Source organism: Crocuta crocuta, unplaced genomic scaffold (assembly GCF_008692635.1).
Source record: "Crocuta crocuta isolate KB4526 unplaced genomic scaffold, BGI_CrCroc_1.0 scaffold219, whole genome shotgun sequence".
Taxonomy (NCBI): Eukaryota; Metazoa; Chordata; class Mammalia; order Carnivora; family Hyaenidae; genus Crocuta; species Crocuta crocuta.
The window spans coordinates 3,197,442-3,224,303 of record NW_027551572.1 but is presented as its reverse complement, the minus strand read 5'-3'; the positions used below and the strand labels follow the sequence as shown (position 1 = coordinate 3,224,303).

At 38.5% G+C, this 26,862-nt stretch overlaps 1 protein-coding gene across 1 annotated transcript in view; it reads right to left on the bottom strand.

The window, feature by feature from the left end:
- Positions 1–26,862, bottom strand: part of CERS6 (ceramide synthase 6) — a 222,673-nt gene that overhangs the window by 25,459 nt on the left and 170,352 nt on the right. The window contains exon 8 of the mRNA XM_077751179.1: positions 25,463–25,569. Coding sequence (XP_077607305.1) covers positions 25,463–25,569 — 107 coding nt within the window. The remainder of the gene's footprint in view (positions 1–25,462; positions 25,570–26,862) is intronic.

Sequence of the window (26,862 nt, the reverse complement as noted above, 5' to 3'; positions counted from 1 at the left end):
TTTTTTTTTTTTTTTTTTTTTTTTTTTTTTTTTGCCAAATTGAACTTTTCAGAACTAGGTCCTAACTGGACCTAGAGATCCCTCTAAATGCTAGGTCTTTCAATTTCATCTCTTCTCTCACATTCCTGCCCATTTCTTTATATCTTGCAAGACAGTGGAGACAGTTGTATTATACACTATAAAACTAAGGATTCAACTATCTATGGTTAGGAAAATTAAAATTAAATAATAGCATAAAAAGTGAGAGCAAAAGAAAAAATAATTTAAACAAAGTAGGAGAATCCATCTGCCACTTTCTCAACCTGCTTGAGTTAGAGGACATAAATCTTCTGGACCTTTGGACATTCTCAGTTCTTACTTTACGTGCCTTTCATGGTGAGCTCATCTTGTTGCATGCATGTAAATTTAGGAAAATATACTCCATTTTTACTGTATGACTGAACATGTTACTGTGTAACATTCTATTCCATTTCATATTGTGTTCTTTGCTCTGTTTTGCTTCCCTCTCTGCTTTTGAGCAAAAGAACGAGGCCTGTCCTTCCTCCCATTTATTCCCTGAGGCCCAGCTCAAATATCACTTCCTCAGTAAAACTATCCTTGCATCCTTAATCAAAACTTCTACTGAGCCCCCACAGCACAACTCTGTACCTCTGTTGACTATTTCCAGCTGCTCGCTGTAGGTTTCATCTAGTTGTCCAATATCTTCCAGAACTGAATGCACACTCCTTGTGCAGGGGTATCATATGCAGTTAAAAATTTTTTTTAATGTTTTTATTTATTTCTGAGAGAGACAGAGAGACAGCGTGAGCAGAAGGAGGGTCAGAGAGAGAGGGAGATACAGAATCTGAAGCAGGCTCCAGGCTCTGAGCTAGCTGTCAGCACAAAGCCCGACGTGGGGCTCAAACCCACAAACCGTGAGATCATGACCTGAGCCGAAGTCAGACGCTTAACCGACTGAGGCACCAGGTGCCCCTAAAGTTTTTTTAAAATATTTATTTATTTTGAGAGAAAAACATAAGCAGGCAGGGACAGAGAGGGGAGGTAGAGAGAAAATCCCAAGCAGGCTCCACGCTGTCAGCACAGAGTCCAAAGTGGGGCTCGATCTCATGAACTGTGAAATTATGACCTGAACGTAAATGAAGAGCTGGAAGCTCAACCGACTGAGCCACCCAGGTGCCCCTCATATGCATTTTTATAATCCTCGTGGTCAGCCCTGAGCCTAGGTAAGTTTTTGATAATTTATGCTTATGAAACTTTTTTTGACCCATAACCTATTAAAAGATCTGAGATGCAAATACTAAGTTAAAATGTTCTGTTCTATGTTTACTGCAAAGTCTGTCCCTCAATGGACTGTTTAAATTAATACATTCAAGTTCTATTCTGGGGAACGATCGTTAACACTGGGCTACAGTTTAAAACTTGCTGTACTTCTAAACTTCCACAGTCTTAGCAGAGCACACCTGTCAGGGTGTTAAAATACCGATTGCATAACAAAGGACAAGTTAGATGCATCACCAGGAACAAAAAGTAGCTATTTTCTGTTTGGTTCCTGATAAATTGCCATTGTTTATTGTTTAATAATCACCACCATCTGCCATTTAAATTTTTCACACCATCTGTCAATATTGCATCTCAGAGCAAAGCTGATTCATGCCTCTTCTTGTTGGTCAGATGTAATGAGCCCTGTGCAAATGACTTAGCAGGAAGCAACACTGACTTCCATACTCAACTTCCTTTGTCACATAGGGAATCCTAGCTTAAGTCAAACAATTCAAAACTGCGTATCTCATCCTATAAATAAAGTAGTACTAAATTTCATATTTTGGTTTTTAATTTGAAGCTCCATTTAACTGTAAGCTTCAAATAGATACATTAGGAAAAATACAATAGTACAAAAGATACTGCCACCTATACACGCTCATCAGCAGCTACACCAATGATCAACTCATGGTCAATGTGCTTTCACCTGTATCTCCCTCCCACCTTGCCCCTGTCTAGCATGGGTTCTTTTGAAACTTATCTCAGACATCACATCATTTACTCTATAATTATTTCAAACTCTTCTAAAAACCCAACCATGATGCCATTATTACACCTAAAGACATGAACAATAATTCACATTTACCTGTTGAGGCTATTTGGCTCCTGCTGCAAAAATGGATCTTAATGAGCATTTTCCTATAAGCAGCTCAAAAGCACTTTATAAACCATACACACACATGCTGATAAACTATTACCATCTACTTTTAGGGCAGAGAAAAACAGCTTGTTCCTCGAATGTTGCTGAATACTGAATTTGGTTTCTGAAAGAGGTTGCACATTTTATTCCTTTTTTCACATATAAGGTAAAGAACAAAGTTACTGGCACCCACATTGCCATATCCAGGCTGACAGTTCTTCTTTTTCAACCTTGCCTAGGGTTGTAGACACAGATAATTTCATGTTGGATTTCAACCGCACATCCAAACAATTGGCTTTAGACACTGCAACCATTCATTTTATAATCTCACATCTCCCCTAATGAATTTCCTACGAATCTTGGTATTAAAGATTTTGAAAGCGGTAGAGCTTTTTCAAAAACCAAATGCCACATTTGTCTAAGGGTTGCTGCAGAATTTTTTCCTTATACATCAGAGAAAAAAGGACATTTATGAGATGAAGTGTCTTTCTATGAGCTCAATATTGAATTTTCCATTGTTGGTGCTCAGTCTCTCCTGGGAGGCTCTTAATTGAATCAGTCTTGAAAGGTTTTCATTGTGCTTTTCCTCCAGCCCTCTTATGGATTACAGACGCATTCATAGTGAGTACAGCTCTAATGGAAGATGCTGTCACCCCATTACTCAGTCTAGTCTCTATCACAATTGCTCATGTCTCTTAAGAGGCTGGCATGCTATCAGGTCAAGAAGAGGTCAAGGTAGATAGACACAGGAAGCAATAGCTCTTCACAGGGAATAGGAAAATAGTGGTGGAGAGACAGCAGCGGTGCAGCCACTAATAATCCTCTCAGCACAAATTCTGGACTAATTCACCCAAGCATACATCAGACCAATATATTTACCAACAAGAACTAGAGGCAAGGTAGCATAAAAGAATGATGGTTTCTGAGAGCAAGGCAAGGCAGGAGTACAGGAGCTCATGGGATGGGTCAGGCACATCAGAATTGTCTTTATACATGCATTATCTCAATATGAAAACCTGGAAGGAAAATGGTAGCTCTCAGGAGATATTTCTCATCTTTAACAGACTAAATGCTGCAGCTGAATTACTTGTAATTTTCCCTGTTCTGTTTCAGTCAGACTTTTTCTTAAAGAAGCTTTATTCCCTCAAAGAATCCTCCTCTGCCTCAGTCCTCCTGTAAAGCCTGCTGATAATGTCTTCATCTACATATGTGCTCACCATTTTTAAATAAGCTAGGAACAGTGCTATGCAGTACTTTAAATCTTTCAAGGCCCTTTTGCATGCATTCTCATTTGATACAAAAACTCTTGGTCAAGGAAAGCTTTGTTTTGCTAGCTTACAGTGCAGGTACCAAAAGTATGGAGAAGAGTGGTGATTTGATAAGCTCACTAAGTAAATCTCAAAATGAAACCTGGACAGGATTCTTAATTCCTGGTCCAATATTATTTCCACTTTATCTCATTTAAGATGGTTTTTTGAAAAATAGCCTCTAGCCTTTTTGGGAAAGAGCTTTCCAAGGTCCTTGGCTGTTGTGAGTTCAATGACACTTTGTATGCACAGGTACGCAAATGCATTCATATACATTGCTTTGTCATTATTATGTGATTCAGTTGGGAGTAATAGTGTTAATAATGAAAAGGAACAATAATTAAAATGACACACATGTACCCTAAGGGCATGTGTGTGTTTATGTGTGTGTATGTGTATAGTATATATACATGTAGTATAATATATATATGTGTTTATTCACCAATTTTTTTGATGTAGGGCCAAGAGTTTCTTTTGAATATGAGTTCACTGGGGGATCTTTCTTGCATTCGCCATTCATGAACTGCAAAGCCTACAATTTCCATTTTGGGTTTCTTTAAAATGGAAAACTTAAAGCCAACATGGAAACAATCAGGATGCAGAACCTTCTGGACTATTTATGATATGCCTTCCAGTATTACAGTGGTCTCATCTATACTTAATTCAATAGCAGTCTTTGGATACTTGCTTCTTAGTTTTTACAATGCATTCAGTTTAATTTTTATAATTTCAGAAGAAGTCATTTTGCTTTTACACTTACAGTTAATAGTTTATTATAATGAGTAATAAAATCACACATAGAACTAGCACATGGAGGTTTGTGGAAAAGCGTGTGAGTCTTCCACTGAAGGAAGCTCTCAGGAGCTTGCTGGAGTGGTGGGTGTATTGCAGGTTGTCTGGATGCCATGAGGATGCTTCCTTTAGTGGGGAAAAGTGTTCACTTAGGGAGGAGGGGCAGGTAAGTAAGAAAGGGCTGAGTGTTTATTCTATCTTTTCCTGGGAAGCAGAGCAATTTGGTAGGAAGAAAATTTAGTAAGAAGACTGTCAGAGCTCTGGCCTGGACTCTGAAAGACTTGGAGCAGATTAACTTTATCTGGGTCTCAGTTTTCCCATTAGAAAATGAAGAGAATGGACTTAGATAGTGGTTTCCTAGAGGACTGGGAATGAAAAGGATTCTTGAGTGGGCTGAGCCCAATGGGAAATGAAGCCTTGACTGACTGGCAAATGTCTGCTACGGGTAGTTAAGGGGAAGAGGCAGAACACACACAGATCTTCCTGGAGCTGGACAGTCATGAACCCTGTGTAATAAAAAGGGCACAGTCTTTGGGTTTGCATTTGTGCTTCTGTGACCTTTAGCAATAGTTACTTTTATGAGCCTCAGGGAAGCAGGAAACCTCCTTGGAGAGCTAAGATATTTTCTGTTTCTAAATGCTATCCCTTCACCCTAGCCCCATCATGTGCTCCTATTAAAGAAAACAAGCAAGAAGTAATAATAGCATGTGGTTCTGGCACAAATCACAGTTTGTCAAGGGCCAAAGTTTGGGAAACTTATAACTACCTAAAAGCATGAAATTCTAGGGGTGCCTAGGGGGCTCAGTCAGTTGAGCATTGGATTTCGGCTCAGGTCATGATCTCGTTCATGGGTTCAAGCCCTGTATCAGGCTCTGTGCTGACAGTTCAGAACCTGGAGTCTGCTTCAGATTCTGTGTCTCCCTCTATCTCTGTCCTTCCCCTGTTCATGCTCTGTCTCTCCCCTTCTCTCAAAATAAATAAACGTTAAAAAAATTTTTTTTAAAGCATGAAATTCTATATCTAAACTGAACTTTGCCTTTCCTCGGATGTAGGAAGAATAATTCTCAAGTTTAAGTTTTCTGTAAATTTTTGTCATTTACTAAAATTAAAATTAAAAAGGTATACAAGAAAACTTAATCATGCTTAATTTGACTGTTTACCCTAGGCATGTATAGTGGAGGTTATACTTTTCTGTAGTCTATATATTACGAAGCAATTTTCTGCGAGGAAAATCATTCATAATTAGAACGACAGCATTTTAAAGATGATAAAATCTCATGGTGTTCTCTAAAACATCATTGTTTCTTGGTCTTCACTCTCTAAACAATTTTGAGAATCACTGACTTAAAATGGTGATTCTCAACTGGAGCTTATTTTGCCCCCAGAAGATATTTGGCAATGTATAGAGACATTTTTGGTTGTCATAACTGTGTGTGTGTGTGTGTGTGTGTGTGTGTGTGTGTTTTATCAGCATCTACTGGAGAGAGGCCAAAGATGCTGCTAAACACCCCATAATGAGCAGGATAATCTTCCATAATAAAGACTTACCTGGCCCAACTGTTAGTAATGTTATTAGAGTTAAGAAACTCTGTTTTAGACTTATGTTTGTGAATGACTTATGAATACCCTAACACCTACAAAATGAATATCTAAAACAGTTCTGATCAAAGTTTTAGATACCTACTTCCAGATTTATTTTCAGAAAGCGATATGGGAAAAATGATCGCACAAAATTTTAACATACATCCACCTCTCCATTTTTAAAACTTCTTCTCCATTGAGTTTTTGAGAATAAGTGGGTTGGAAAAGTACCTAAATTATACTGGTATAATGCCTACCTTCCATTTATAGGTCAGGTCAAGACATCAGCTTAGGTGTTCCTAGTGTTTTTCCACTTTTCATGGCAAGTAGCCTCCGTACTTATGAAAAAAGCTTCTCATTGATTGTGCTGGCACCCATGTTGCGGGGGGCATGTCTGCAACCCTAGTCTACATCCCAACCATCCCCCAGCACCATCTTGGGCATCTTAAAGAAGGTGAACACATTCTTATCATGCTTTATGATACACTGGGTGATAGTAAGCTATCATCAGGAAATCAATTTATTTAGCCTTCCTATACCTCCTATCCTTTCCTTCTGAGCTCTGTCAGCCTATGAAAAAATAGTTCTTAAGTGCTGTTGGTGACAAGGTCTCAACTGGTCTTTCATAGTCTGTGCCCAGACACCATTTTGGTTCAAGGATGACACTCTTAGAGGCCTGAAGCATTCTAATTATAAATGTGCTCACATTTCATATAAGTAGAAGAAACAGATTAGAGTACCCCCTCCTACTAAGGAGCAGACTGGTTTTGTATAAACTTTTAGGAAGCAGAAATAACTAAGGTGGATATAATAATTTATAGGCTGAAATCTACCATACCCTCAATTTAGCTAGTTACTGATTTTATATACTTTTTTTGTGGGGGTGGGAGAGAAATTTGGTAAAGCATTAGATAATGTTCAGTTGCATTAACACTAATAGCTGTGAATGAGCCAGGCACAGAGCTGAAAAGTCCTGTATTGAGTGAATGATCAAAGTGTTGCACAGTTCAAATGAGGAGGGGTAAGAAATAAGGATCAGTCTGGCTAACCCAAAGATCCATACTCAGTAAAGAACAGATCAGTTTGAGGAAAATAAATGTGCTTAAATGCTTTGATCTGTGGTTGGCTAATTTTTAATTTTGATAGCATAAGACCCAATTTTTAAAAAGATTTTTCCACTTTATACTTAAGAAGCTAAAATTCTACAGTGTCATTTGCCAGATACTGATTATGTATAAGTGGGAGATTTTTTTTTAATCAACAATAAATGTCTTACACTGTGAAAATAGCAGCTTGACTCCCACATTCATTTAGCAGCAGGAGGCATAAAATGGATTGGCCCTTTTGAATTATTCCAGAAATGTGCTCCAAATGCATATAGATAGATCACTAAATATAAAGCTAATTGATTCTTTGTTTTGTTTTGTCCTACTGCTAAGCAACTTTTTAAACCAAACTGTTTGATAAAGGATGAGTTCTTTATCATCACTGTTCCTCAGAATAAAATTAAGTTTATAAGAAAGCAAAGCAATGTGTGTTCCCAAAACACAATCTGATGAACCCTGCTGACTACTGAAGTTTATAAATGATAGACTGCTAAACGATGCCATTTTCATGTGTGTGGGTCTTTTGTGCCTCAAGGAGTTGTTCATTTGAATGGTTTGGTATTTACAGTGGCATAAGTTAAACCAAGGAGGTGTGCTATTCAGATTTCCTTTAAAGAAAGAACATCTGGGGTACCTGGGTGGCTCAGTCAGTTTTAAGGGTCTGACTTTGGCTCTGGTCATGATCTCATGGTTCCTGAGTTTGAGCCCTGCATCAGGCTCCAGAGCCTGGAGCCAGTTTCAGATTCTGTGTTTCCCTCTCTCTCTACCCCTCCCCAGTGGGCGCTCTGTCTCTGTCCCTTTCTCTCTTTCAAAAAATTAACATTGAAAACAAAAGAAAGAACTTCTATCAGCCATGAGGTGTGCAGTTAGCTGGCTCCAGCAGCAGCACCTTCAGGATCTGCCACAGAGTTTGAGCTGAGGTCTGGGAGGCTTGCCTATTTCTTCCTGCCCGAGGACTCCTTTCCCAGGTACTCATTGCTCTGGAGCCCTCTGTTGGGCTGGCCAAGGCTGTCAGATCTACGTGGCTGTTTCAAGTTCTGCCTGCCCCACCCCTGCTTCCTTCTCTTTATCTTTGACAGGCATAACTGCCTCATAAACTTCTGCACTCCTAACCCTACCTCGGTATCTGCTTCTCAGAGGACCCAGCCGACACATCATTTAGATGCTACCACCAAAACGGCAAGAGGGAAAACTTCTATTTTGCACTTTGAGCCAATGGCCAGTGAGCTATGAACACTTCTTAGAAAACGTGACNAAAAATAAAAAAAAAGAAAAGAAAAGAAAACGTGATCATAAATACCCACAACTCTGTATATTGTTTTGTGATTGCCCAAACTGGTATATATGCTCTGAATGGGCAGTAGCAAAATCCCTCTGGTATCTGAAACCAGAAACCATAACCATCTTGTGGAACCCTTAGAATTAATAAAGTACATGGCTAGCGAGAAACCCAAAAGAGGATTAGTTTATTATCTGTCAGGCGATACAGAAATTGGCTAGAAAAAGACGTTCATATGAACAGCACGATGGGCTGCCTTGAAAGATATTAACCACCACTTCCCCCAAGAGATTTGGGGGATTAAGCCGATTAAAGGACAAGTTCTCATATGAATGTGAATCAACGTAAACTCACTAGTTTGAACCAACTGGTTATTTTCACATTGTTTTTCAGCTGTCCTGCCTCTAGTCAGGAAAGCATACATCTCTTATATCTGGTTAAAACACTGTATGTTAAAGTACTTCCCCACTGCAAGCACTTCTCTGCCTGCTGAGAAAGAAAAGACTCTATCAAACCCTTCCCAATAGGAGGAAGATGGAAGGACCCCTGTTTCCTTCTGTGATAAACAATGTGAAAACACCAGGTAAACTCTGAAAGGAAAACAAAAATTAACACTAAAGGGGTACCTGGGTGGCTCAGCTGCTTAAACGTCTGACTCTTGATCTTGGTTTAGGTCATGATCTCATGATTCCTGAATTTGAGCCCTGCATCAGGCTCTGCACTGATAAGTGTGGAGCCTGCTTGAGCTTCTCTCTCCCTCTCTGCCCCTCTCTCTCTCTCAAAATAAACAAACAAACAAAAAAATTAACTCCATGAAGAAAACATAAAACCTCCAAATACTTTGATTCCTTCCTTTATCTTGGTCTATCCTGAACCAAGAATCTCCATCAGCTCAATCTCATGGCCAATCATGTTAGCTTGAGTCCCTGATCCAACACAGAGGTTCCCTTTACCCCTCGGTTGGACGCTGGCCATTGATGCTTTAACAATTCCTACCTGCTTAACCCCCACTCCTTTGTTTGCTTTGTTTTAGTCCCCAGTTATACAGACAGGATTTAGAAAGTCAGAGAAACACACACCTAATTTTACATTCTTAGTACAGGTGGTCCTTCTATTCAAAGGTACACTGCCACCAAGAAAGGGCCGTTTAAAGTGAATCCAACAAACAACTAACAGAACTGAAAGACAACCTTCAGAATGGGAGAAAACTTTTGCAAATGACATATATGAAAAAGGGTTAGTATCCAAAATCTATAAAGAACTCATCAAACTTAACATCTAAAAAACAATCCAGTGAAGAAACAGGCAGAAAACATGAACAGACATTTTTCTAAGGAAGATACCCAGATGGCTAACAGACACATGAAAAGATGCTCAACATCACTCATCATCAGGGAAATACAAATCAAAACCACAATGAGGTAACAGCTCACAGCAGTCAGAATGGATAAAATTAACAACACAGGAAGCAACAAGTGTTGGCAAAGATGTGGAGAAAAAGGAACCCTCTTACACTGTTGGTGGAAATGCAAATTTGTGTAACTGCTCTGGAAAACAGTATGGAGGTTCCTCAAAAAGTTAAAAATAGAATTACCCTATGATCCAGCAATTGCACTATGAGGTATTTACCCAAAGGATACAAAATGCTGATTTGAAGGGGCATGTGCACCCCAATGTTTATAGCAGCGCTATCAACAATAGCCAAAAAGTATGGAAAGAGCCCAACTGTCCCACTGACTGATAAATGGATAAAGAAGTGGTGATACACACACACACACACACACACACACACACACACACACACAGGAATGTTACTCAGCCATCAAAAAGAATGAAATCTTGCCATTTGCAATGACATGGATGGAGCTAATGTATTATGCTGAGTGAAATAAGTCTGTTAGGGAAAGACAAATACCACGATTTCACTCATATGTGGAATTTAAGAAACAGAAGAGATGAACATACAGAAAAAAAAGAAAAGAGACAGGCAAACCATAAGACTCTTAACTAGAGAGAACAAATTGAGGAAAGGGGAGGTAGGTGGGAGGATGGGTTAAATGGTGATGGGGAGTAAAGAGGACACCTACGATAAGCACTGGGCGTTATATGTAAGTGATGAGTCACACAAATCTACTACCGAATCTAATATTACACTACATGTTAACCAACTGGAATGTAAATAAAAACTTTTTAAAAATGAAAAACAAGATAAAAATCAAACTAATCCTCTTAAAACGGAATGTAAATTTCATAGAAAATGGGTCAATCAATACTTTTGAGAAATGAGGGGCACCTGGGTGGCTCAGTCGGCTGGGCGGCCGACTTCGGCTCAGGGCATGATCTCACGGTTCGTGGATTCGAGCCCTGTGTCGGGCTCTGTGCTGACAGCTCAGAGCCTGGTGCCTGCTTCAGATTCTGTGTCTCCCCCTCTCTCTGACCCTCCCCTGCTCACACTGTCTCTCTCTCTCAGAAATAAATAAAATGTTAAAAAATACTTTGAGAAATGAAATAAAACTCATGAAAATGAATCGTTTTATTTTCCATTTAATTAAATTTAAGTTGTAATTGCATCTATGTTCTAATTCTTAGAACAGACTAAAAACGAATGAAGTGTTGATTGGGGGAGGGTTATATACTTTTCTTCAAAATTGAGTGGTAGGGTATGCTCATTTTACAGAAAATGAACAATTATTTGAGGGCTTCAGCATTTTCCCTAGGGTCCCTCACATTCCTTTGAAATTCATATCTTTCCTTTTTGAAGTACCTATTATGTGACCATCCTTCCTGATTTCCCTTTTTTCAATTGTTAAATGGTTTGCCAACTCCTCCTTTGGCAATGGTTTTGGTAGGTCTTGAGCAGTGAGTGCTCCAACATCACTTTCATTGACTTCGTGAGATGCTGCATATTGTATATCATGTACAATTTCACTCGGCAACTGACTTGCACTGCTTTGGTACTCTCTTTTCTTTCATCACATTAGTTTGGCGAGGAAGGCACTAATGGCATGAGACAGGAAAATCTGAGAAGGCACTAATCTTTTAATTGGTTAATTCGTTATTAAATGGTTTCTTGTCATGATAAACTTTTCTTCCTCTTATAACCTCCAAACTGCTAAAAAGCCACTTAATAAAATCCCAGCTAGCCAGAACTTCAGTTGGTCCTTGAAGCTGCTGTACATTCTTTCAGACCTAGGTTTTAAATTGGAAAATCTTTATTAATAAGTAATCTGAGGCCTAGGGATACTGACGGAGTCATCCCAAGGTCAGTGGCAAAGGCAAGGCTAAAGCCAAAGTAAGCCTAGCCCACGGCTTTATTCTTCAGACCACACTGCCTTATTATTGATCCCCTGTATAAAATGAATTAAAGCAGAGAACATTAGGAGAGAAAACAGAGATATATTTCTATTCTTGCCCATGATAAAAACTCACTGTGGCTCTGGGCAAGTCAATTTTTCTGGTTTTCAGTTTTCTCTTAAGTCTTATATAATAGAAGATAATTGTGGTTACTGGTTTGGGGTCCCAAGGACACCAGGAAAATTTTGCGACTACCCATTTAGAAAAGAGATATACCAATTTGTGCAGACACCACATAATACACGAACGGGATCACTGGTATTAAATGATCAAGGTCCCCAGGAAGTGACTGCAGTTCATTGACCATTGTTCAAAGGGCACGAGGTCCTGGCATTGCTCTGTTCTCATTCCCTGAGGTCTTTCACCCAAATCCCAATGAAATTTTCACAGCTTGTCAAGTATGGCCATGGTCTTCTTGTTAAGAAACCGTATCAGATACATGTCTCTGTCACATGCACACATCCCTCCATCCCAGTCTTGCATTCTTTCTTTCCTCTGTGCCTCATATTTCAGAAGGATAAGTCTCCCACTTTGAGAAGGCTGTCTTTCCACCTGACTGTTAATCCCTGGGGCCTTGCTTGCTCAGTTCTCTCCTGTTCTCTCCCATCATCAGTATCCCCAGTCTCTTCCTTTACCACTGACTCAGGGAGTCATGGTATCTGAGAAGTCACCTAACTAGAACCAACACTGGATACCCACCCCCTTCCTCTGGCTCTCTGAAAAGCTCCTTTCTTTAATTCATGGGTACCTCACTAACACCTACAAGTACTCTCCCTCTGGTTCTAAAAGGAAGCACAGATGTCCAGTATTCTATAAAAATCTTCATGTGATACCACATTCAATCTAGTGATAATCTTCATTCTTTCTATACTCTGCAAACTTTTAAAATAAATCTCCTGTGTCTACCAGCTTTTCTTGCCCACTACCCACTTGTTACCTCCCACCCCCTCAGGAATTCTTGCAGGGATCACTCTATGAAAATTTCTCACTAGAAGGTGACTTTCTTATAATTGTGAAATCACAGAATCAAGGAATTTAAAAATATTAATAGAAAAGAAACTTTAGAGCTAGAATTTAACACTGATAGTTATTCCAATTCTCTCATTTCACAGGTGAAGAACACATACACAATTCATATGACTATATTCTCATTTGCCTTGATCTCCCTTGCAGTATTTGATAGTGTGAATTCCTTTTTTTCTGAACAACATAGGTTAAAATATAGGAATCACTGTCAATCTGATTTTTTTTTTCAGATTGGATCAAAATAAAGCCTGAGAAACTTTCCTGAAGAGAAACTACATTAGGCATAAGACAAAGTAACTATCACGTGTGTTTATTTCAATTCAGATTTCTTGGCCGAGACTCCTATCACTATGTTTTAATTACTCTCAAGCTGTTTTCATAATCAGCAGAGGCTTCACTTATTGCTGAAAGAATTCAATGTAAATGTGCTCTTTCTTCTGTGGAGTTCCATTGCCTATACCTTAGAACAAAAAACTTCATGTATCACTCTTCTACACTAGATATTCATTTGGTTATATGATGACCCTAGTAATTAACACACCTTACCATCAAACATTCTTCTCCCTTCTCTGAAAGGAAAGTACATCATATTTACCATCAAGAAGTTCTCAGATACAGAAAGAAGATGGAGCCAGTCAGCTCTACCTACTAGAAAAGGAACAGGCTGTTAATCTGAAGAAGGAAAACTAATCTCTCTTCCCACTCTGCTTTACAAAACCCCAAAACCAGGGGTGCCTGGTTTCGAGCTTCATGTTGGGCTTTGTGCTGACAGCTCAGAGCCTGGAGCCTGCTTCAGATTCTGTGTCTCCCTCTCTGTCTGCCCCTCCCCCACTCGCTCTCTGTCTCTCAAAATAAAATAAAGACATAAAAACAAAAAACCCAAAACCAAAAAACAAAGAAACAAAAAATCCCAGCCTGAATCCATGTGAACCCATTCTCAAGTGGTTTGGAAATCTACTGGCTATTTTCAAGATGCTCCAGATACTGGCCCAGGCAAATGTATCCTGCCCATGAGGTGAAGTCATGTGCCCATTTTAGACCTGTTTGTAGCACCTGTTTGTAGCACTCTTCAAAAGTGCCAGCATGATACAGGGTTTTACATTTTTTTAAAATTTTAAATGTTTATTTATTTATTTTGAGAGAGAGTGGGAGGAAGGGAGGGGGAGAGAGAGAGAGGAGAGAGAGAGAGAGAGACTGAGAGAGAGAATCCCACGCAGGTTCTGGGCTGTCAACACAGAGCCCAATATGACACCTGATCTCATCAACTGTGAGACTGTGACCTGAGCTAAAATCTAGTTGGTCGCTTAACCGACGGAGCCACCCAGGCACCCTAGAAAAATACAGTTTTAATGAAACTGTTAGCTTTTCATGTAAAAGCAGTGGAATTGCCTTATCTGAAATCTCAAAGCCATTAGGGCAAATTTATGAAGAAAATATAACATTCAATCTTATTCCTTTTACAGCAGGCAGCAATCAATAGTCTCACCACTTCTTAACTACTAAAAAGAGAAGCCCCGTGAACTCATGGAAGCAGCTGTTGTGATATTTATTTGATGGTGATAAAAGTAAGTAAAAGTTTCATTATAAGATAAATATATATATATATATAAAATCTATAAATCTCTGTAAATATATATTTACTTAAAATATAAGGACCTATACATATTCACCTATGGTAAATATATATTTATGCATATAAGTAGTTTTTAGATATATTTAAGATATATTTACATATGATGGAGCACCCACTTTATTTCACCTTTTTTGTGAGAAAAAGTAGGCCAGAAGATAAAAATAAGCAATGATCCTAGTTGTGCATGCAGTTATTTTCAGAATAAGGCAAAATTCATCATCTTCCCCAAACCTTTGAAGGATGGGTAGAAATCAAGTTAAAAAGAAAGAGAACAGACACAAGTCAGTTTGTCCAGTGTGGGCCACCCAAAGTCCGGTCTCCTACATTCTATACCTGAAACAGAACACCTCCCAAACACTAGCTGTGGGGGATAGCATGTTAGGGTAGGCAAACTATGTCAGGGGGATTAGTGAGGATGTGGGCTCAAGAGAAGAGGATATTATATAAGCACTAGTCTGGCATTGAGAATATTTCTCCTTGAATTGGGAAGAAAGAAATAGAATGATACTCGATTATATTGAAATTAGTATACAAGTAAACAAACTACCTGCCTGGGGTGAACACTTTTATGATAGTGAATTCCAAATTAAGAGCCAGAATAAATCATGAAGATCTACTACAAGATAAATCAGCAAACTTAGAGCATAGCAGATAATGTGCGTGGCACTTGGCATGTAAAAGGAGAAAACACATGGTCCTGCCCTGATGAAGCTCACTCTTGAGTGAAGGGGAACAAGTGAATGAATTATTACCAAAATTAGCATCAGAACAGTACTTCAGGAAAATGTCTTTCAATTGCTATGAGAATAGGGGACTTGAACATCTAATTAAATGTTTGAGGATAGGGGGGGCACAATTTGAAATAAATGCAATCATATGGCTAAGGAAGAGAAAAGGGGGTCGAGCTCCATGAATAATTCACAACTGAGAGAGATGGTTAAGCTCTGTGTCTTCTGTACTTTTTTTTGCCAAAGCTTTAACCTGTTTTGTGAAGCACCTGACTTATTTCTGGAAGATACTACAGACTTAATGTATAAGGAAAGGGTTTTGACCCTTTTAAATAAAGTGCTGACTTTGCAAACTGGGTAAGAGAGGTGATTTAAGAGACCTGCGCACAAAGGAAGATTCCTTCAGTGTTTCATGCTGGCTTCTGAATTGACTGAATACAATGTGTTCACATGGTACTTTAATGCTAACTTAAAGTATTCATTGCTTTACTGAGGCGTTTGCCCATCAGTAGTAGACAGAAGATGAAAACACCCTTATAGGTCCACGATATTAGAACAAGAACAATTTGGTGGACTAAAACGTTGATGAATAGAAATATTCTAGTTAATGATAACCAGAAAACTCTTTGTTCTGTTCACTAGTTTTTAGTCAAAAAGCCTAAGAAAAAGTCATGGAAGAATATATTACTATTATGTAATGGTTTATAATCTTGTACTGCCTGAAGTTAATACCCGTATCACAAACTATTAATTGCAGAGCACTGCAGGTGAGAAAATAGGAGACAAAGCTGGAACACAGGTGAACCAGAGTACTCCCTGGAGCCTATTTTGGGAAATAATCCCCATTATGTCCTGATTTGCTTAGCACACACTACTGCACAGTAAAAGTAGAGTTAAAGGACTCTTATATTTCATTAAATACATTTTACTGTATTTACATTTCAATTTCAAAAGCAGTCTAAAAATGTTAAGTAATTAAAATACTACTTCTTTATTTCTCAGAATTTTAGAACATTTGGAATGGTTTCAACCCAACCACTCTTATATGTCACTAAAAAATGGAAGGTATTCAGAATCATTTCTTCAAGTTTTTTTTTTTTTTAATGTTTTATTTACTTCTAGGAGAGAGAGGGAGACACAGACTCTGAAACAGGCTCCAGGCTCTGAGCTGGCAGTCAGCACAGAGCCCGATGCGGGGCTCGAACCCACGAACCGCGAGATCATGCCCTAAGCGAAAGTCGGACGCTTAACTGACTAAGCCACCCAGGCGCCCCTCATTTCTTCAAGTTTTAATAAATACTTCAATGAATGCTTCATACGACATTTTGTCATAACCACTGAATATGTAACTCAAAGATCATGATACGATGCATTAGCAACCAACAAATGAAATTAGATATTTATTTTCTGACAACTCTATTTAAGGCAAGGGTGGAGGCTGCGTGGGACACAAAGCAGCCTAAGACACTGGTGTCTGTGAAAATTAGGTGTGGGTTTCTATGTGGTCCATTAAAAAAAAAGGAAATTAAGACAGCTAAATTGGGTTGGTCCAAGTTGTTCTAAAAGATGTGGAACTTGCTATGAATTTGAGATTGGGTTCCTAGCCTGCAACTGATAGAAGCTGGATCGGAAGTCCCTGATGGTGGCTGTACACAACTGTCCTGGCCCTGGGACAGAATTAATTACCCTCTCAGGGTAGTCTTCTGTGTGTGCTTGCTCGCCTTCTTTGGTGATCACATGGAAGGAGAGAAGATGCTTTATTTTTCCTATTTCCCCTTTTCTTGAACAGCTGCTCTCTCCCTACACTGCCCTGCAACCTCTTGAGCACTTCTCTTTGTTGCCTCATTTACCAAGAGCCACCGTGTGACACATCTTCATCCTGTGCTCACCCAGGCTCCTTGCGTTTTCAGTGTATCGACTTGTGCTGTGAGTTTCCTTACATATATTTAACCCCTGTATTTCTAATTCTTTGACATTTAGCATTTGTTTTATTATCCACTGTGGACAAAGGCAGTATTTATTTAAAAATTACTCAATTCTGTTCTTATAAATTCTGTCTGAGCAAATGATTCAGTGGCTGGAATGGCCCCCACTTTTGAAAGCTACTGAGTCACTGACACCTTTGTCTTCTTTGATCAGACTATTCTATATCATAAGAAAGACACATGTGGGCTGCAAAGTCTCAGTCGTGACTGCATCAAACCACATGGGAAATTCTAAATTTTTATTTATTCAGTTAACAAATATTAATTGATGGTTCTGCAGTGCTGGGTGTTCCTGGCCTCATGACCTAATCAATCTCTATTTCCCCAACACCTACAACTGTGCCTACCACACAGCAGGCTCACAGTGAAGTGCAATGAATAGATTTACAAAGAATATATGGCTCCTTGCCTATGAGGAAGTGTTTGCTTCCTTGTATTAAGACATAAAAAACTAAGTAATAATATATAAGATACATTCCACCAAGATGGGAATGTAAACTGGTACAGCCCCTCTGGAAAACAGTATGGAGGTTCCTCAAAAAATTAACAATAGAGNTGGCTCCATTTCCATGACTACACTGCCATCCCAGAGATGACATTCAGAGGTATGGACAAAGTTCTGAAAATGAAAGGACGCAGCCAGGGTGGGCCTCGCTGACAGGGGCACAGAGCGCTGCACACCGGGATTGTGCAGGGAGGGTTTCTGGGATGGGTGCCAGTAATGGTCCCGACTGAGAGGTAGGCAATGGGCAGAGACAAGGTAGTCCAGAGCCGAGCTGTTGAAAAGGGGCTTAGTATGGACAAAGTGGCTCGTTGACAGGAGGGAGCCTGGAACCACGGTCAGGGAGGTGAGGGTAAATGCTGCAGGAGAGAACTGGCCCGGCACACAGCCGCTCTTTACGAAAACATAAGAAAGTGGAAACAGCTGATGCGAGTTCTTCATCTGCTAGAATTTTCCACAGAGCATCACTCTCAAATAAGTGAGATTCCTGACCAAATATAGAATTTGCAGCTCTCTGGCCATGGCCTTAGACTTTATCGCCATACTCAGATATTTTTAAAACAGATGAAATGGCCATACAGATTTTTACGATACTTTGAACAAACAATCTTATTTTTTTCCCCCCGTTTGCCCTTAGCAAAGGGTTCTCTGCAATGACTGGGAGGGAGGAAAGGAACACTTAAGACATAAGTTCTGTGCGGAAAGCATTACTAGGATACTGCATATTTGGTTGTTGTTGATTCAAGTCACAAGAAGAAAAAGCTTACTTAATTGGGAGCATATTCTGCCCACCTCATATACAGTATTAAGAATACCTGCATGTTTTTTGCCTAATGTAGACCAGACTTCTAGAGGCATCTAAAAGCTGAGTGCATGGAATACATCACTACTCCTTGCACTGCCTTTTTTACTCATCAAACTAATTCTTAATGCCCTAACCCAGGAGCTGGCAAATTTTTTCTGTGAAAAAACAGCTGGTAAATTAATTTAGGATTAGCAGGCTATATACTCTGTCCCAATGACTCAAGCCATTGTGGCAGAAAGCAGCCAAAGACAACATGTAACAGATGAGCAAGGTTATGCTCCGATACACCTTAATTTACACAAACAGGCAATGGGGCTGATTTGTCCTACAGGCCAAAGTTTTCTGACTCCTGGCCTAACCCTTCAATCTTGAAATTATATAAAAATTATTATGTTCACACGAAAAGAAGCAAAACATTCCAAACACTTTATTTCCATTCATCTCTACCATACCTTTCGAAAGGTATTAATTGATGCCAATACCTGTAAGTATTATTAAAAATATGCCAAATAGCCAAAATACTAATAGCTGAAAGATTTCATCCTTTATCTTTAAAATATATTTAGCAAATACCAACACCAGAAAATCTGTGAACGGATTCTAGAAAAAAATACAAGCACATACCCAGCTTCTCCAAATTTGTGAACTCTGAGGCTAATCTTATCAGATATTCAGAAAGGCAGATAAGCCACACTACTTTGGTAAAGTATGTCTTTAAAAATAAATTAGAGAAGATGATATTCCCATATGCATCTGGATGAATTTCAAACCTTATTATGGAAAATGGTTAAAGAACGATCGAGGCTCTTTTGCAACATTTTTTTTCTTTTTAATTGTAGAAACTTTCAGAGAGTACAAATCAGCAATCATTCTCTTACTTTGCAGGACAGAAATGCACAGAAAATAACTATCTGAGATGTCACATGTTTCCATCTGAATAATAGCAGGTCACCGAAGTACCTATTTGACTCTAACTCTCCCATAGTCACAGGGTTAGCTTTTGGTGGGACATGAATGGGGAAATGGAGAGTCATCATTAGGCCACAGGAAGAGGTTTTGGCAATTGTGGTATATCCATTCATAGCTGGATAATGATCTGTCAATCTGCGACTTGCAGGAAAGAACTGGCCTGACATATATTGCATTTTATGAAATTCTCTGAGATTCTGCAAATAGTAATAGTCACTTCTGGCGGCTCAGGATCAGTATGGTCACTGAGAATTTGAGAGAATAAGGCAACTTGGGACACATCTGATATTATATGCTCACTGAGTACTGAAATCAGAAGTGACTGAAATAAGATATTCTGAATCTCATAGTTGAAGAGTGCATTTTTACAGTTTTATTTCAAAAGTGCCTATGATTATGGTTCCTTAATCTAGATTAGTTGGAGGCTGTAAAATGTAATAAAAATTTCTAGCCACTTGGCCATGATGGCAATTTCCATTTTTAACAGTAATAGATTTTTTAAAATCCTTAATGTTTAAAAAGTATTTTATAGTTACAGAACATCACTATAAGTAGTATGTCATTTGATCCTTAACATTTCCTGTTAAGGTAGATGGGATGATTACTATTATTCTTATTTTTCTGATGGGGACATGGATGCAGAGAAGTTATACACCTGGTCTACAGACACACAGTGACAGGGGAGAACCAGGACCAAAAGCAAGTAGTCTTTCTACTGTCTACACCATGTTACTTCCCTGTCAGGATCTGTGTAGATTTGCCTATTTTGTTATGACATTCTAATGTATGGCTGGGAGAGAATGATGCCTACAGTACCTCTGGAGTCTTGGCTGGGTCAAATGATAGAGACAATCATTTTAAAATTACTCTTTATGTAACAACTACCAAAAATGCATCTTATCAACAGCTTTATGCCCTCATCCTTAAAGAAGAGAGTATTGTTCCGGTGGAAGAAACACCTGAAACTTAGTAAGTACTTGCTGGATGTCAGGAAAAGAGAGTCCAGAGAGACTGGGTAAATCACTGACTAAATGAATTGGTTTTCTCTGTGTAGGGGAGAAACTGCCCCTATCTACTTGACAATGATTTAAAAAGCTCAACTAAATTTGTGGGGATGATCACTGGGTGTTATATGGAAACCAATCTGACAATAAACTATTTTAAAAAAAAGTAAGTCAACATTAAAAAAAAAGCTCAACTAAGAAAACAGATGTGAGATTTTTTTAGAATGAAAGGATATCTAATGTACTCAACAAGTACTTAGTGAGTAGCCATTGTGGGCAAGGCATTGTGATACATGCCACAATGACATTAAGCACAATCTACTCTGTGCCATTTGAAACCACAGCTTCATAAAATATGGGCAATTGTTAGGAATTTCAGGGATTAAACTTCAATGGAGTTAAGGAAAGAGAGATGCAGATCAATGAAAACAGTAATAGTTTACAATGATGGGCTTAATCTCAAAAATGATATAATCACTGACTGTCCAACCACACCATAAAGGCTAAAATACAAAGACTTCTGAGTGATGCACTAATGTGAAACACATACCCAATTTCCAAGATTTGGTGTGCAACAGAAGAATGAAAATATCAGTAATATTTAATATTGATTATATGTTAAAATGACATTATTTTGTATATACTGATAATATATAAATATTATAAACAAATGTTTATATAATAATGTTATATAAACAAAATATGTCATGTAAATAGATGTCACCTCTTTCTTACTTTTTTAATGCAGCTACTAGAAATTATAAAATAAATATGAAGGCTGAATTATATTTCCATTTGACAGTGTTGTTCTAGAAGGATATATTGTGGTCAAAAGAAAAGTCTGAGCTATGTATGAATCTTAAAAGGCTAATCATGGTGGATGCTGTCTTGGTGAGACATGGACTGAAGACACAACAAAGAATGAGCCCAGTGTCCACCTGGGTGGCTCAGTCAGTTTAGTGTCCGACTCTTGATTTCATCTCAGGCCATGATCTCACGGTTCATGAGTTCAAGCCCTTGCATCAGGCTCCACACTGTCAGTGCAGATTCTCTCTCTCTCTCCATCTCTCAGCCACTCCCCTCCCCCACCATCTCTCTCTCAAATAAACAAACTTAATAAAAAAAGAATGATCCCAGTTTATTAAAACCACAAATTATAAAAATTCTGATGGCTCATGTGGGAACAGATGTATGGTCAGGAGGAACCTGCAAGATATGGTTGGTGATTCCAATGTAGATGGATTACAAATTACAAGAAGCAGAGAGCACATGGAATAATTTTGTGTCTTCTTCCATCTGAAGCACAAGTACTTGGAGAAGAAAGAAGTTCATAAAATTCTTGTTAAAAACTAAAGTCCAATCTGCCTCCAGTTCCTTCCCTCCAGTAGCCAGTGACTGTTTCACGCACACAGTATCTACATAGTATAATGCTCTCTTTAGTTGACAAAGCTCCTTAGTACACTCAACCAAACTATTTAACACTGACATCCAGTTATCTTACTTATCTCGAGAAAATGTTGAGAAAATAATTTATAATCTCTAGGCCCCCCAAAATATTAACCAGAATAATAGGTCCCTGAAGGGACCAATCAAGGTTCAACACCAAGTGCCCCAAGGGAGGTCCTGTATCTAAGTGAATTCTCATCACCCAGCCCTTACTGGTTATATAGTAGGTACCCAATAAATATTTACAAAGTACATTTTAAAAAATGGTGGCATAACGGAAGGTAAAAGTCCACACGTAAACAATATGGAAAAGGCAAAGACTAGAAATTTTAGACTGATAAGTTCACTGTTGCAGACAGATAATCAAACAGATGGGGATGAGTACCTAGAAGTGAAGAGCCAGAAGCCAACAAAGGTCTCCTAAATCAAGTCATGCCGGCTGGGCCCCACATACTTTTTCACCCTGCCTCTACATGTGCAGACGATATCTTAAACAACAGAGTAAATTTTGACTTTCACAAGACCTTGGATGAAGTCTTTGATTACACCTGGGAAAAGTGTGGGAGAATAGCAGCCATGAGGACAGAGCAGTTATGAGGACGAGCAAGTAGAAAGATCATAAAGAAAGACTGGCGGTGGAGAGACTGAAGTCAACTCAAAGAAATTCTTCAGGTATCAGGAGCTCCTCTGGGTCAACTTTTTTCTTCGATGAGTTGGGAAAAGCATGAAAGGCATACGCTTAAGTAACATAAAGGTGGAAGGGATAAGTATGGCACTGGATATAGTTCACAAGATCCTACTTGGCTAGAATATTTGAAAATAACATGATAAAAATGAATAGGAATTGCTGCAGTTTGTATAATTAGGTATACAAATAAATCATAGTAGAAATAAAAATACATAAAAATAAATTTAGGATGAAGAAGATCTAGTCTGGCAGGAGCTCAGATGTTTATCAGATCAGCAACAATACAATGTCAAAGTTGCTTACAGTTATTGCAATGGCAAGCTGCATTAAAGAAATGCATTTCTTTTAAAAAAACCATTTTTTTAACATTTATTCATTTTCGAGAGACAGACACAGAGCATGAGCAGGGGAGGGGCAGAGAGAGAGGGAGACACGGAATCTGAAGCAGGCTCCAGGCTCTGAGCTGTCAGCACAGAGCCTGACGTGGGGCTCAAACCCATGAACCGTGAGATCATGACCTGAGCCGAAGTCGGATGCTTAGCCGACTGAGCCACCCAGGCGCCCCAAGAAATGCAGTTCTAAATAAAACTTGTTTTGAGTTCTCTTGTATTTTATACCGGGCAGTCCACATTTGGAACATCGTGACAAGAGGAATTCTCAGGAATAAACAAAGGGGAGCAAACAATAAGCAGGAACAACTGAAGGGATTAAAGATGCTTCCCGATGAAGAGAAAACACACTGATGATACGTTAGAGATCTTCACGTTCTTAAGAGTTTTCAATTCGAAGTGGCAGGGTACACTTAGTCTGTTTCCAGAGGCACTTTTTTGAGGAGGGGAGGGAGTCACGGATCTCCTTGAGAATCTGTACCCTCTCCTCCAGGAAAAAAACACACACAAATATCGTTTCTTTGGTACTGTTTCAGGGATCTCTAAACAGATTAAGAACCTCTAGCTTATAAATTGTAAAGGCCCAGGTTTCTGTTTCATTTAAGAAACCATTTCTACCTCGACCTCTGAAGGAATACTCCTAGACCAGGGAAACTGACAGAACTCCTATCCCAGGCAGAGGTGGCAGGAGAAGATTCTGGAGTTGCAACCTGTTGTCTCTCTCAATTCTAGGATTTCCTAATTTAAAAGGAACTTGTAAAATAATTTCACAGTCTTAAGGGAAATATTTAAAACACTATTGGCAATTGTCATGCACGTGGTAATTTTAAACACTTAAAATACTCATTATGCTTTAGAATTTGGAAACAAAGGTCATCCAGGCATTAAGGTTACTTATTAGGTATATCTGAAAAGGATTTCATTCACTAGATGTACAACTACAGTGGGAGCAGGTATACAAATTATTGCTTGTATTACAAACAATAAAATATTTCTCTCTGCAAGGTGCCTCTTAAAAACCGTGGCTGCATGCAGGGGCGTGGTAGCAGAAGTCCTACAGCATTTGCAATAAAAGCTCTAGCTTTGTATTTGGTTATAAGGATTTTTCTAAGTGGCTAGTCTATGGCATGATCATAGGGCACACCTATTAGTTATTTTTTTGGTAGCATTACCTACTTTCTATATTTTGCAGTCTATGTTCTAGGCAACTCAGTGCTGTCTAAACCTAAAGAGCTTTCTACAAATTAGCTAGAGGGAAGGAGAAGGGGTGCATCTCAATTTTAATTCTACCCTTAAAGGGAAGTAAGCAAACCAAAGTACTTGAGAGTGATGCTTATTTCTTTGTAACTCAGGTTCTCAGAAATCCTAGGTAAGAAAACCTTCCCATTATTCCCTTAAGAAGTATGTCCTGGACGTTGCTCTAATTACTTCTATTTAAATTCTTACCACTAGTTCTGTTAATAATCTTGAAAGAGCCCCAATTCTGAAATAATTACAGATGCATTATATTCAAAATTACATGTGTTTCCTACCTACGAGCACATAAAACTGGGGTTTTATAAATGCTTGTTGCCAACACAAAAGTTTGCTTCTTGATATGATTTTCATAATAAATAAGTGTTCAAAAGGACCTGGAGCCTCAAGGAGAAGGGGTATGTGTGCATGGGTGCATGTGTGCGTGTGCGTGTGTGTGTGTGTAAGTAATTGGTTTATGGAACTCCATCGATAGCCATACTTACTTCAAAGTCCCAACTTTATTATGTTTGTTTTTCTATTTGGGCAAGTTATTATTGTAACCCTTTAATTCTCAGCTTTTTCCAATTTCCATTGCTTTAATTTCCCATTCAAATCAATTTCTCAAAATGGAAAAAACATCTGCCATCAGTGGTAGATTTTACATGTACAGAAGGCTCATTTCTTTTCTAGTTCAAGTAATAGCCTTCCAGAAAAAAGATTAATGACACTGGACTTATCTTCTATAGAAAGGATTATCAGATTCCATCAAAGTCAGTCATATTGTGTCCTTAGCTCTCAACAAAAGACATCCATTTATTAATAGGCCATAGAGAATTTCAGGGATTACTTTCAGGTTATACTGTCCATCTGTTTTAGCTATACATACAGTTAGGTGAAGAGAATTACACAGCACATGGTACTCAACTTTTAATACGGAGCAGAACCATCAGGAAGGCTCATCCAAACACAGATTTCTAGGAACCATCTCCAAAGTTTTTGAATCTGTAGGTCTGAGGTGGGGTCCAGTAAGTTGCACTGCTAACAAGTTCCCTGGTGATGCTGTTGCTACTAGCCCAGAAACAATGCTTTGTAAAACCCTGGTACAGGAGAATCCTTGATACATACTGGCTACAAAACCAAGTCTCCTTTATTGATTCAAACTTTTATAGCTAAGGATTGCTGAATCATACGCTAGACTGGACACCAAAATGGCAGATGGCTTTCTGTGGCCTCTGAACCTCTGTAAGCCACATCCCTCTCTAACTATCCTGCAGAAGTATTAGTCAAGAGTACAACCCTCTTCTGGAAGAAGAAATCAAGGCATTTCTTGAGTCCCTCCCCTACTTTCTTTAAACCTCTTACTAAATATTTGGAATGAAATTCAAAAGCAAAATAGTTCATAAAGCCTATGTGGAAGGGGTAGCTCTAACGGAAAGAAGATTGGCATACTCACCAGAAAGGATATATGCCCAGTCGTGCGGTGATAAAAACCATGGCAAACATAACAAACAGAAGATCACAACTTTTCTGAAACTTGGCATAATTTGCCATTTTGGCAGCCTATGAAAGGAAGGAATGTGATATATTAATTTGGTTAAACTGATAAATGAAAAGCTTCTTTCAATATACATGAGTCTCCTATAAGATACAACTTACCAGATGCATTAAACTGCCTGCTACTTTGAAATGTCATGCATCATGCACCAGTATTTATAAATTACCCATAAGCTGAGTGAAATGCAGCATTAGCTAGAAGTAGAAGTACTGTCACAGATTTAATAAAACATTCAGCAACCTGAAAAATTCAATTATATGGTTGATCGCAGAGAAACAGAAAAATAAGAAAATTCTTGCATTATAAACAATATTAGCAAGCCAAAGACACCAACACAGGAATCTGGCATAACAGGTCAAAGTAAAAAGTACTAGACAATCCTTGAAACCTCTAATGAGCAGCAAACAGTAAGGCCACACACTTTATACAGAATATATGGAGCCTTTCTGCATTGCTTTCTTTCTGTTTAGAGTTAAAGGTTTTCCTTAAATAGTAATAAGAAAAATTCTGGGAAGACATTTTCTTGGCTTATTCTCATAAATTTAGAAATGAAAAACATGTCAAAATCATGTTATTTCAATGAATTCACTTAGGTATAATTTTCAAAGTTACATTAATGGGTCATTTTCTAGATGAAAGTCACTAATGATTGAAGTGTCCATGAGAATTACTCTAATAATTTACAACAGTAATTTAATGACCACTTTTTATATTATAAATTAAGTAAGGAATTACATCCCTTTTCCTAACATCTACTTTTTGCAGATGATTCTGACAACAGGTGACACTGAAAACATAATTTTGCTTGATCACCTCTTTTTACATTTTCACCTAGAATTCACCCACACCCACACACAGGGTTATAAACTGAAGATGTCTTGCTGAATTCATAACATTATTTCTACTTCTTAGAAAGTTAAATTAGCTGAGCCAACCTTGAAAGGATGACAGTATACACAGAAGCTAAAATTTGGTAGCTTCAGGTAAAACACAGAGCTACGACAGAAATGGATTCCTAAGAAAAAAATATCTATTAACTGAGCAGAAGCCAGGATTATGAACTTTTAATTTCATGAGTACTTTGGGTGTGACACCATGAATTACAGTAAGAAAGAAAAAAACACCTTCTGCCTCCTTCTGCCTAGGTAAACCATTTTTCTCCTACATTCATTCACCAGTATTCAATAAAAAGACATCAAACATGCAATTTTTCGGAAATGTCTAGGTCATAGATCCCACTTCAAAGAGGTGATGGTTGACATATCTCATTATTTGGATATTCTCAAGCATTACTCTAT